The 13,280-nt window shown below is 36.5% G+C and overlaps 1 protein-coding gene across 1 annotated transcript; it reads right to left on the bottom strand.

Annotated features, from left to right (window-relative positions):
• Positions 1-10,453: 10,453 nt before the first annotated feature.
• LOC137941475 (5'-adenylylsulfate reductase 3, chloroplastic-like) lies at positions 10,454-13,059 on the bottom strand. Its single transcript, XM_068786913.1, has 6 exons — positions 12,911-13,059; positions 12,641-12,799; positions 12,286-12,418; positions 11,456-11,942; positions 11,057-11,377; positions 10,454-10,962 (listed from the first exon to the last, which is right to left on the bottom strand). The coding sequence occupies exons 1-6, from the start codon at positions 12,969-12,971 to the stop codon at positions 10,732-10,734; spliced, it is 1,392 nt and encodes a 463-aa protein (XP_068643014.1). The 5' UTR covers positions 12,972-13,059; the 3' UTR covers positions 10,454-10,731.
• Positions 13,060-13,280: the final 221 nt, after the last annotated feature.

Below are 13,280 nucleotides of genomic sequence, written 5' to 3'. Positions count from 1 at the left end.
ACTGAAATGTATCATATATTGTTTTTCTTTGCTGATTTCCATTCAATCCTGTCTTCACATTTAATGTAAGAATTGAAAGAACCCTATCAGATCAAGGGAAGGGACTGGGTCAAGCCGAATGGGGGGACTGATCCAACTCGACCCTAAAACCTTGGGCATTTGTCACTCAGTTGACCTCAATGATTAATTCATAATGTGTCCTCACATAGATTTATAGTAGTAAATCTATGTACACATCCTAGACAAAACAAACTTGGCTTAAATTGGGAAGGGTTTGTTCAATCTCACTAGCACACTGGCCTAAATCCAGTTACGTCTTTCTACACAAGGATTTACGGCTTTAATAATAGCCAATAGAAACCCCAAGCAAAATAGGACCTAATTGTTGAGCCACTCAAACTTCTCTCAACAAATGAGATGAGGGACGATCTTGCCCACACAAGGCTTGGCCTATGTTTGTAAGGCTTACTTGCTTGTAAATTCATCTTTTTACAAATATCTCTCAAATAGGCATATTTTACAACAGAAGCATAATTTGATAAACACAACCAATCCTAGATGCCTATTCAGATGTTTAGGAGCTCAATAAGTCTTTAATGACTTAATTTAAAGATCAAAGCCTGTAATAAAACTTGGATTGGTTTGCAAATATAATAATTATTTTAAAGTTTAAACCCATAAATAGTAAAGTTGATCATAATAAATGATCTTAAAGTTGATCAATATTACTTCAGTATGCTTAGACCGAATTCAATCAAAATATTTCATAGTAAATGCAAATTGATACTTGGGTTTTAAAATTTCAACCCACGACCCCAAAATATTTATATAAATACAAATACAAATACAATTTCAAATTCTCTTTCGAGAGCAAATAATATGATTTCAAAGTAATGGTACAAAAGTTATAACGGTGGATAATATTAAGCAATTAAACATTTCAAAGTAAAGGCTCATAAATACTTAGCTTCGTGTATTAGGGTCTTAAAAAATCAAATCTAATCCTCAAATTTGATCTCAAAGTGTATGAGTACTTGGAAGTAGTGGAAGCTTTAAAAGTCAAAATCAATTTAAATAAAAAAGTTCTCCAGATTAAAAAACCGAAATGTTGAGCTTGGAAATGGATGTTTTATCCTAGCATATCTCGATGAAATCTCCACTAACTATTGTAATAAAATACTTGGAATTTTATTTTCTGTTGCTAATCACATAGAGAGGCCACTTAAATTTTTTGAAAACCTATCTTAGTCAAATTGAAGCTATCAATCTTGTTCTGTGCCATTGAGATGGTTGTGGACAAGTTGGACAGTCTTTAATGAACGTATATTTCACCTCTTTGTTCTCTTTAGTCCATTCAAATGAATAGCCAAACGCTTTGTCACAATGCCTTTTCTCTCTCCTAGGTGTTTGATTTCTTTGGTTTGCCACTCAAACACCATGTCAAATGGATGCTTCCATTGACATTTCTCTTCATTGGGTGTTTGACCATAGTTCATTGGATCGAACAGATGCACTTGCCTTGCTTGTTGTGTTGAGCGTTCAGATGGTGCCTCAAACAATGTTTTCTAAAAAGTTTTCTCAATCTTGTTCGGTCAAGCGGTTGCTACAAGGCCATTCTAACAATATATTTTCTAACTTGAGTCGCTTCTTCCCCTTTTAGTGGGTTGTTTAGATGGTGTTTGGTCAATCGAACGGATAGACATCAAAAAAATTAATTTGGTTTCTTTGTATTGCCAATGATTATTTAATATATCATTAGTAACTTAAGTATTTATTATCATCAAAATTATCTCAATATGGATCTTATTACCAACATTCTCCCCCTTTATGAAAATGAATACTCATAGGCATATAAAGCTTTCGAGTGCAGATGAATTCAAATACATTAATGATTTTTGAAAAAAATTCCCGTGTTTGATGCATGGTTCTTGTTGATTTTATTTATATGTCCATTTAGATTTTCTCCCCCATTTGACTTCATCAAAATTTATAATGGGGACTATAAGTATGCTTCCCTTGTCACTAATCACTATGTATCTCCCTCTTTATATTCCATTTACATTTAGGGATGTATTTTTAGTCCCCCTTTCATTAAGATTTATTCATGCAAGCAACCATAAATACAATCATAAAAGCACAAAATAAAAATAAGTGAACAACCCACCGTTGAGGGATGTTGAGACCAAACATTGTCTCAACTTTCACTCATTCAAAACATCACCTGATGTACAAAGAAACTTGTTCAAGCTAGCAGTTTAACTCCTTTTGTGGTGTTTTGAGTTAGCATAGCTCAGTTTTCTCCTAGCACAACTAGTTGGTTTCTTAGAGGCTAATTTTCATCCTCCTAAGGGTTCTCTCTTCATTATCGCTATTTCAAAGTATGTATCCTTTTCTTTCGATTACATCATTTCTTTTTGCTCCCTCTTCATTTCTAGGTTACTCCACCTTTTCATTAGCTCAGGATCACTTCATTTTTTTTCCTTGCAACTAATTTTTATCTCTTCAGCATAATCTACTTCTTTAATTTTAGATTTTATTTCTCCTCCTCATTTTCCTAGACTCTGGCTCAAATTTCTCACGAGAATTTTTATAAAAAACACTTTTTCATCTTCTACAAGCTTCAAAGGAGATTTAGTTGTTTTAAAATTTTAGCCGGGTCTCGTTTCCCTTTCTTAGTTAGTAATCAACACCTGATTGTTGAAAGTGAGTGTATTGTCTTCTTTGCCATCAATAGTGAAAATTAAAAATCAGTCCATAATTTTTTATAGCTAAGTTAGCTTACTAAACTCAAAGGCACATTCACAACATAGTTCTTGGCAAAAAATTTCTATGGACTTTTTTGGGTTCCATGCTTGAGGAAGGTCACCACCGTTTCCCTCCATCTCCCATTCCCATAAAAACATTTAGAATAGAGGCACTCAATTTGGTATTAACTTTTAGCACAATTTTTGAATTTTTGGAAAAGAAAAATACTTCACTAACTTGATTACAACTGGGTTCAATGAATCTTTTTTTGTAATAGAGGGAACATGTATAATCAGATTATATTGAAACTATCCATGTTCCAGTTACACCCAAATAAGTTCTAACACAATTAAACAACTAAACATAAATAGAAGACTAATATAACTTAAGCTCCTTATCTTATAATTGTGTGTTAGTCATGTAAGAATCTTTCATATTTGCTCTTCAACGTTATGTACTGTAATTGACTGAAGTTGATTTCAGGTTGTTGGGAAGCTAATTTATCTTAAAATTGCAAGGCCTTATTTTTCATATTCAATCAGTATTATCAATCAATACATGCATCAACTTCAATAGTCTCACTAAAAGGCCTCAGGGAAAATTCTTTTGTGTTTGAAGAAAAATCTTGGAAAAGGATTACTATTTAAATCCCATGGACATACTGACATTGAGGGTTTTTCACATGCAAATTGGCAGGATCCCCAAAGGATAGAAAATCTACCTTTGTATATTGTAAAATTTTTGGAGGTAATTTGGTCACATAGAGGAGCAAAAACAGAATTTTATGGCTAGCTCAAGTGTAGAAGTGGAATACAGAGCCATGACACATACAATAAGTGAGCTATTTGGCTGAGCTCGAGTTCTAGACAACCAAGCTATGCAGCTTCACTGTGATAATCAGACAACCATTTATATTTCAACTAACCAAGTGTTCCATGTAAAAACTAGATACATCGAAGATAGATTGTCACTTCGTTCAAGAAAAATACAAGTTGGTGTTATATCAATGCAATACATACCCTCCAAGAACCAACTAGTAAATGTCTTTACAAAGGCTATCGCTACAAAGTCTCTCTCTGATACGTGTTCCAAGCTGGGAATATTTGAGGTTTTTTCACTAGCTTGAGGGGGAGTGTTAAAAGGGTATTAGTGGTCTTCTATGTAATTAAGTGAAGGAGTGGCATAGGGTGTAATAATGTCTAAGTTTGAGTTTTTTTTTATCCTCATATGTACTAGGACTTCAGCCCACTTATCTACATATAACGAAGGGGGAGACCCTAGGGTGTGCTCTTTTTCCCCCTTGAGATACCCTAACTCTAGCCTAGTTCTCCCGTCTATTTTCTCTCTTCTTTGCCCTCTTTTCACTCCTCTCCCTCTCCTCTCTCCTTCTCCTTAAACCTAGACCTTCTAGTGATGCAATCCTAGAATCTAACAATTACATGTGAAGGATCTCCCTAAACCTTAAGGTCATGCATGAGTAGGCCGGTGTCTCCAAGCAATCCAGGAGAACAATCTTTTTTTCATTTTTTTTCTATTTGAAAAGATGAACAAAATACTCACTGGCATATCCATTGAATTTTTGGAAAAGAGAAATACTTCACTAACTTGTTGTAATTTGAGTACAATGAGTCTCTATTTATAATAGAGAAAACAAGTAAAATCCAATTACAATCAAACTACCCTTGTCTCAGTTACACCCAAAGTTAAATAGTAAAAGATAAGTCCTATAACAATTGAGAAACTAAACATAATTAGAAGACTAACATAACTAAAACACTTTTAACTGAGGTTCTTCTGTGAGACCTCCTTCCATAAGACTCTTTTAGACTCTACCATATTAATTTTGGCTCTCTGAGACATTTTACTATGAGAGTCATGTAAGACTCTTCTACACCTATTCTTCAACACTCCCCCTCAAGCTGGAGTTTATAACTTCTGTTATATTTAAGATCCCATGTACTGAGTAATAATTGAACTAGTTTAGGGAGAAGAGAGTTACAAGAAGAAGAGAGAAACAAGAGAAGAGCAGAGGATGATCGAGTGAGAGAGGAAGGAGAATGAGAGGGATAGGTGAGAGAGTGAGAGTCAAAGAAAGAGGGAAGGAGGATTAGGGTTAGGTGACATGGATAAGAAGGGAGGAAATGGATAAGAAATAAAAGTAATTTGCATCATGGCCACTATGAGTTTTTCATGCAGCTCATTAAAGGAAATTGGTGTGTCACGACCATTGATAGTATCAATAAGTGGTTTGTACTCATCGTTGAGCCCATCTAGAATTGTCTCAATGAGATCCTCTTGATCCATGGGTTTTCCTAGGGTGGCAAGTTCATCAACTCGTGTTTTAATATACTATATATACTCGGAAATTGATTGAGTCCCCTTAGTAGTATGTTTGAGTTGCTCCTTGATCTGTTTGATGTGACCACAAGAGGGTCTAGCATATGTACTAGCCAAAAGAGTCCATGCTACATGAGAGGTGCTTGAGTGAGTGATAAGTGGAATAATAGATGGCATGAGAGTACCGATAAGAGCACAAAAAATTAGCTTATCCTGACAAAGTCACGTAGTGTATTCGGGATTTGGAATGACATGATTATTGATCATCTTTGTGGCGGAAGGCAGAGAATAAGAACCACCAACGAACTTGAGGAGATCATAATAAAAAAATAGCCTCCATCTGAGTTTTCCAGCTAAAGTAATTTGTGGAGGTGACTTTGACCGAGTTGTGGATGTGGAGTACCATAAGTGGTGTGGTTGGGTCATGAGCATTGGGAATAGTAATTCAAGAATCTTCAAAAGCCATGAGTAGAAACTAGTTTTTTTTTTGCACATGTGGAAATCACACGTGTGAGAGTCGCACATGTGAAAATCACACATGTGTGCTTCTTCCTAGATTTAAATTAGACCTCGGATTAAACCGAAGGTCAAGGGAGAAATAAAAATGTGGGAAGAAGGAGAGGGAGGAGAAATACTAGAAGAGGCGGCGGCAGCGTGGTGCTACTGGTTCTAGCAATTGCGGAATGTCCCACGGTGGTAGTTGAGTGACGGCGATGAAAGTCGTTGTCGACGGGTTGCAGAGGCTCGGTGGGTGATGGAAGCTGTTGTCAATGGATTGCAGAGGTTCGACGGGCGACGGTTCTCGACGACAATGAGGTTAATAGAGGGGAGAAAATTCGATCGATGATTGCAGAGGCTCGGCATCGTAGGACTGTCAAACGGGCGGGCTTTGCAGAATCGTTAGAACGAGTAGAGTTGCAGGACTCTGCTGTGGCGGCGATGACGGAATTGTCAGAGGTGGCTGCAGTGGGAAGGCGCATGGTGGCGCGGTACTGGCTACGGCATCGGCAGTGGGAAGGCACGCAGTGGCGCAAGACCATCGAACGAATGGGCTCTATAGAAACCTTCGAATGAACAAAGTTGTGGGGCTCTGCAGAGAGGGACCAAAGGCTGAACTCGGTGTAGGGAGGCCGAGGCTGAGGTGCCAATCATTGGCGGTGGTGGCGGCAACGAGAAAAAATCAGAGAGATCTAAAACTCTGATACCATATAGAAATAGATAAATGAATATTTTCGCTATAATTTACCTTTATTGATACGGTTATTTATAGTTATAGAATGATAAGATGATAAGGATTATCTCTAAGAGAGTTTACATGATTGTAGAGTTACAAGTGCACATGGTTTTAGAGTTACAAGTTGAGACAATCTCAACTTCTCTTATCCTTATCTTTTTATCTCTATCACTTAATACCTTTAAGAACTTTTATTATGTACCAATTATCCGCTACTAAATAACTGCATATTTGGTATGTGTTATTTGTGCATTGGCTCATTAATGCAGTTGTTATGGTATCTCTTTGATTGAGACATTATTATTGAAGAAGAACTCCTCGGTTGTTTGCCTTGTATTCATTATTTGCTAATTGTTACCGCCATTGATTCATATGATGAAGAATAAATCACTTGATGACCTCTGTTTCTTCACCTTATCTTCCTATTGATTCCCCCATTAACATTTTATTCTTTAGTAGCCTTTCTCTTACTGTCCTTTATTTGACACTCACTTACCCTTTTGGCCAACCCTTTTTTGGAGCTTTGCTTTGGTTAGTCTTTATATATATATATATATATGGGTGTTTTTAAGTCCATTTAGACTTTTTGTTGGTATCCTTGGATTTTTAATCGTCATCTTGTGAATGACAGACATTACCCACTTTAGTCATTATTATCACTTTGAAATCATTTGAGGTTGGTTTCGGCTTATGTTTTATCACCCATTTCTACCCTTTCAAAGTTTGTACTCGGTTTCGTACTTATCTTTGGGAAACTGTGATGAATGAGATTATTACTACATTTACGTTATTTGTTTCAAATTGGGATCACTGCCATTATCTCCCAGCTTGAGGGGGAGTATTAGAAGATACGATGTAATTTGAGTGTTATTGATATAACTAATTTATATTTTTTGTCTCTTCTTCACTCTTACTAGGGTGAAGGGTGTAATTATAATATTTTACTTTTATCATTTATAAATATAGCTTAAGGGGGAGGGTTTGAACTAAGTCCATAACCCCATTCTTCCTCCTCTTTTCTCCCAAACGTGTGTGTTCTCTCCTTTACCCAAGATGTAATCCATGGGGTCCTAAAAATCAATAAGCACATCATGGAGTGATTAAGTTAGACCAAAACTTTGTGAATAAATTAATTTTATAAAAAAAATTAATTAACTATATTAATTCATTTTATCTTGAAATAACCTAATTAACCTGATTAATGATTTAATTAATTTAGTATAACTTAATTTTATTATGCTTATTAATTTTTTTGTTTAACAATATAAAAAATAAATTATTATAATATTTCATCAATTTTAAAATTTAAATATTAAAATTTTAGTTGTTACTCTAATAACAATCTTATCTTATTTCACATAATGCTACTACTGTACTTGGATTATCGTCAAATAACACTATATTGAAGTAAGTAAAAATGTTCTGTGATGGTAGTGAGAAAGCATATGCTTAGAAGGAATTGCAATTGGGTAGCTTCCTATTGCATGCGAAGATCTGAATTTATGCAGGATTGTTTGCTTCACTTTTTGAGTTGGTAATGTTGGTTGGGTTTCCTATTTATTTTCAAAAATCTACTCAAGATTTTACCAACTTGAGTATTTTTTCTTCCTTAAAATTTTATTTTGTTTGATCTAACATTACAATAGTTTCCTTAAGAGAAGTTTTTTCCATTATAAGTTTAGTTTCCTTTTTTACTAAGTTTGAAAATTTTAATTTAGAAAGTTTTGTTTCCTAATTCTAGATTCCAAATAAGTGTCCTAAATCTCCTTAGACCAGAATTATATCTTGAATATTTTCTTTATAAATTGGTTTAAAAAGTAATTCCCTTATTTGAGAAGTCTATTTTTAGAAAAAAATTATTATTATGTTTCATCTCAAAACTTTCTTATTGGGGTTGTTTAAAGTTTCCTTGATCATCATGTTGATAGAGGAATTGTTTGTTTACCTCCCTGTTGAGTAAAAATTGGTCACTTTTTATCCATCTATTGGTCTAAAAACGTCTCCTTCTTACTTGGAAGTATGAAGAGTTGCATTGTGTGCCTCCTTTTTTAAGTATGAGAAGCGCTATCTTTTTAATCACACCCTTAATTTCTCAGAGTATTTTCTTCATTTTTTTTGTTAAAATCACTTCGAAGCAATGCCTAGACCCACTACTTAAAAAGTATATGAGTGTGCCTAACATCCAGTTTGAGTTAAGTCTTTTATTCTTCACCCAAGAAGTGATTTGTGCTTGAACTACCCTTAAAAAGTGACTAATTTTTTTTGTTATGCCTTAAAGTTGGATTTTTTTTCGCCATTGAAATTGATCAGAGTGTGTTTTAGACTAGGACCATTTTAATTGGTGTATGGAGTTTGGTCGTATGGCTAGAAGTGATTTTTTCCGCTCACCATTATGTTATGCAAGCTCTGTCTCTTGGGAAAGAACAAAGAGGTCGCCAACTTGAGAGGGAGAAGTAGAAGAAGAAGTATAAGAAAGAGGTAACCAATAATGAAGAATTCCACATGTTGTGATAATCAAGTTTTATGTGGCTAGAATATGCTAGGGGGAGACAAGTTAAGAACAAGATGTGAACAAGAAGAAGATCAATCAAATCAAGATAATCAAAATATCTTTTTGTAGCACACAAGTTTCTTAACCAAGATTATTTGCAATGTTACAAACACCAACTTGAAGGGGGGGTGTTAAGAGACACCCACGTGTGTAGGGGTGAGGCATGGCTAGTAAATAAGTAAAACTTTCATAGAGATGGCTAAAACTATAATTATACAAGCTAGTGTATGTCCTGTTATGTCTTTTTCCATTTGAAGCATGTGGGGACATTGTAGTCATTATAAACACTTTCCCACAACTATAACTACAACCTCAAGGCATAGGATAGAGCATTAAAGCCTCTTCCTCTCTGCTCAAATTCTTTTATATACCTCTCTTTCTTTTCCTCTTCTCTCTCTTGGTTTTTTCTCTCCTCTCTCCCAAGAGCTAGAATCCATCTCTTCTCTCTTTCCCTTGAGATATCTTGTGTTTATGTGTTATCCTTAGAAATCAATAAGGTATCAGAGCAGGCAAAGATCTAAGAAGGAAAAAGAGAAGAAGATGGAGAAGAAAGGGAGGAAGAAAAAGGAGAAAAAGAAAAAGAAAAAAGATGAGTCTTTTTTTTTCCTTGAGTCTTTCTTTTACAATTCTTGTTTTTTATTAGATGTTTTACTCTCTTAACGTATATTTTCTATAGAAGTACAAGAAAGAGGTAACCAACAATGAAGAACTTCACGTGTTATGGTAATCAAATTTTATGTGACTAGAATATCCAAGTAAGGGGAAAAAAAAGATGACAACAAGTTGAAGACTAAAAGTAAGATGTGAACAAGAACAAGATGGATCAAAACAAGGCAATATAATTTTCTTTTTCAAGCACACAAGTTTCTTGATTAAGATTATTTGTCAGTGAAGTTATAAATACCAGTTTGAGAGGGAATATTAAGAGACGCTCATGTGTGTAGGGGTGACATAACTAAGTTAATAAGGATAACTTGTATAGAGATGACATTGAATTATAATTATGTATGATGGTGTATGTCATCTTTTTTTTTTTCTTTTGAAGTATGTAGCCCTGAGGGCATTGTTCGTCCATATATATCTCTTTTTTCCTCTTGTTCCTCCCTATTAGTCTCCTCTCTCCCAAGAACTTTCTTTTTCTCCTTTCCTTCCTTGAGATCTCTTATGTTTGTCTTGTCCCTAAAAATCAACAATATGTAAGTCTATTTTGAAAATTCATGTTGTTTACTATTAATAATTAAATTTAACTTTTTTTTTTTTTTTATGATTGGAAGCCTAATATATTCAATGAACTTTTACACAAATATATTACACATATTATAATTATGTCAATATATGACGTTAACTAATATTAGTTAACCAAAATAAGTAGTAACTATTAGAACTATTATAGTTTTATTCGTTATCATGAAATTTAATAAATATGTAATAATTATTACGTTATGCCTGATATTATCATTATATTGCATTGGTTTTAACTTAGTGAAACATATCTTTTCTATGTACGTGGAATATAATGTACCCATATCACAGTATTACCTTGGTTTTAAACTTATGGTACTCACATGTAATAAAACGAACCCATATACCATAAACAAGGATACCTGATGCACGTTTTCATTATTCGAAGTAAAAAACTAGCAATACAAGATGAGAGACCACTGATAAGTCTCTCTTGAATTATAATTTCAAGTGAAGTCCTAGGGGAACTCTGCGGCTATATACCATTCACATATACATTAGGGCACATTAGCCAAATTGCACCTTCTTCTCAGAATGACCCTGGCTGGCAGAGCATTCGAGTCAGACCCGGGCATGAAATGGGTTCAGTGCGTCTTCTGAACCATCCTCCCTAATCTAAATTTCATTGCAAAGTTTTAACAAACGCCAACAGTGAATCGACGTCTCTCTTTTCCGAAGGGTACAAGATGGGCTTTGAGGCATGCTTGGGGAAGAACAGTATCGTTGGGAAAGTGCCCAATTGCAATTCCTTCTGGGCAAATGCTTTCTCATCGCCATCCGCGCGGAACTTTCCTACTTTCACACCAGAACCAGCTAGCTCATCTGCTACTTCCACATATGAAGCTTCCATTGACTGAGTTACAAAAGATTCCACGCATTAGTCGACATGATCAATATGTATAACGTTTTTAAGTACCTTGATGGATATCAATTCTGGTTTCTATTACCTGACAGAAGCGGCACCAAGGAGCATAGAGTACTACAAGCCACGAGTCACGCCTGTTTTCCAACCTGAGGAGGTTCTCTATCCCTGACCTGCTCAACCTGACCACATTGTCCGAGTTGAGGATGTCTGCGACCTCAGCAGGGGCAGCGGCGCTATTTCCAGTACCATTTTCTGGGAGGCCGGTTTCAAGGGTCGCTACGTTGCCCTTGTGCAGTCCACATTCCTTGGCCGTGGCATCCTCCCACCACCATCTTCCCTCTCTCTCGTGCTGACCAGGGAGGACGGGTCTTGTGCACGGCTCACACCCTATTGAAACATAACCCTGCGACAAAAGCATCGCAATCAGGCACTGATGAAGAGAAATTCTGAGCCACATCAACAATTTGAACTATTACGATACCTGTGCGTGTAGAGGGTTGATGGGGACATTCATGGTTCTAAGAAAATTCCAAATATCTCGGCCTTCCACATTTGCAACTGGGTTCCACTTTATCAGGCTACCAGGACCGCCATCCAGACCTTCAAAAGAAGGGTCTACCTGCACCACAGGGATATGAGCCCTTGTGCCGGGGGACTGATCCTTCCGCTGCCCAGTAATCCAAGCGCGGAGGCCCTTGAGGGCCCGCCTCAATGGCCTAACCTTTCTCACCCTGCAACATTCCTGATGCCCGTCTTCATAGAAAGAGAAGAGGCCTTTGCTTCTCACTAAGCCTTGGACTTCAACAGCGTCGGGGAACATGTACTCGATATGAATATCGTAATGTTTCTCGACGGCATCGAAGAAATGATAAGTTTCAGGGTTTAGCCTTCCGGTGTCCAGGCTGAAGACTCGGAAAGGTCGACCCGTTAAACGAGCATACTCGATCAGAGCAACGTCCTCTGCTCCACTGTAATAAAAATAATAAAACAACTTTCAATCTCAATAACCCTTTTAGTATGTTAGAAAGTAACAAGATCTGCCAATAGGATTATTAAATCCCCAATTTCACCTTCTAATTTTATACAACGGGAGTGTCGCGAAAATATTCAGATAGAGTATTATTCGTAATGGCACGTTTATAATTTCATCCAAAAATATCCTCGTCAGGGAAAAAAGAACCCACACAATAGAAAACAACAGGAATAGAGAAAGCCGACGCGAAAAAGCTTCCTCGGCTCACATTTGGGGCCTTCGCAGTTTTTTACATCAAAATAGAAAGAAAATATATAAGGAGAAGCTGAAATTTCTACCTGAAAGCAATGGCAATTTCGTTTCCGAATTTCTGGAGCGCTTTGTCCATTATTTCGAGAGGCGAGGCATTTTCCATTCCCTGAGCCAGTTTCTCGTAATCCTCCTTTCCTACGTTATCGGTAACCTCTGCACCTGAAGAAAGAAGTTTTGTAACAAGAACCTCCAAAAAATAAAAATAAAATAATAATAATAAATAACATGGCCAATTTCGAAGACAAGATTGAAGAAACATAAAACGGTATTCAAATTTTCTTTGAGTAAATAATTATGAACAACAACAACAACAACAACAACAACAACAACAACAATAATAAAAATAATTATAAAAACAATGACAGAAAAAAGGAAGCTTACCTGGGGCAACGATAGTTGCCGCCGCCTGAGGAACAAATGACTCCTTACGGTTCGCCTGCGCTGAGACAGGCTTCACAAATGTTCGCCTCTTAGAAGAATTAGCAGGCGCCAGAGGAAGCGCAAGACGATCGAACGGCCTCGGGGAACAGATCTTAGGAGCTAAAGAAACCAAAGACGAACAAGAAACAGAGTTTCAAGAACAAATTTTCCAAAACCAGTACAGAGATCGACATCACAAAACGAAAAGAAAAAAAAAAAAAAAAAGAGTACCTTTGAGCTCCTGAGATGAAAAAGAATGGGAAGAGACAGTAGACGAGGCAGCCAACGCCATGATATCTAATCCAAGAATCTCTATACCTCCTACTGCAAAAAAATTTCAAAATACCACAACCTGACTAGCAAATTCGCGAGTACGTTCAGGCTTATGGCCTTCTGAAAGAGGAGGAAGAGCGGGGGGGAGATAAATAATAGGGTGAGCAAAATCGATATGAGCGGGTTCATTGAACCTGGACGCATTTCCGTCCGCTCGCCAGATTTGTCTTGACCCTACACGTGGCGCATTTCCATTAGAGAGGGCTGTTTCGTGTCATCCTCCTCTCATGGGGACTGGAGGGAGTCGACACACGAGTCACCAGCGGCT

This window comes from Aristolochia californica, unplaced genomic scaffold (assembly GCF_029961685.1).
Source record: "Aristolochia californica isolate CCGP_79_NKW_82.1479 unplaced genomic scaffold, dmAriCali1.0.hap1 SCAF_9, whole genome shotgun sequence".
In the NCBI taxonomy this organism is placed as follows: domain Eukaryota; kingdom Viridiplantae; phylum Streptophyta; class Magnoliopsida; order Piperales; family Aristolochiaceae; genus Aristolochia; species Aristolochia californica.
This window is presented reverse-complemented; position numbering and strand designations above follow the sequence as displayed.

Coding starts and splice junctions, on each gene's coding strand:
- LOC137941475 (XM_068786913.1), bottom strand. CDS start 12,971: ATGGCGTTGGCTGCCTCGTCTACTGTCTCTTCCCATTCTTTTTCATCT. Junction 12,800..12,910: donor TTCATCTCAGGAGCTCAAAG/GTACTCTTTTTT, acceptor TGGTTTCTTTAG/CTCCTAAGATCTGTTCCCCG. Junction 11,943..12,285: donor GAAATTGCCATTGCTTTCAG/GTAGAAATTTCA, acceptor TTTTTATTACAG/TGGAGCAGAGGACGTTGCTC.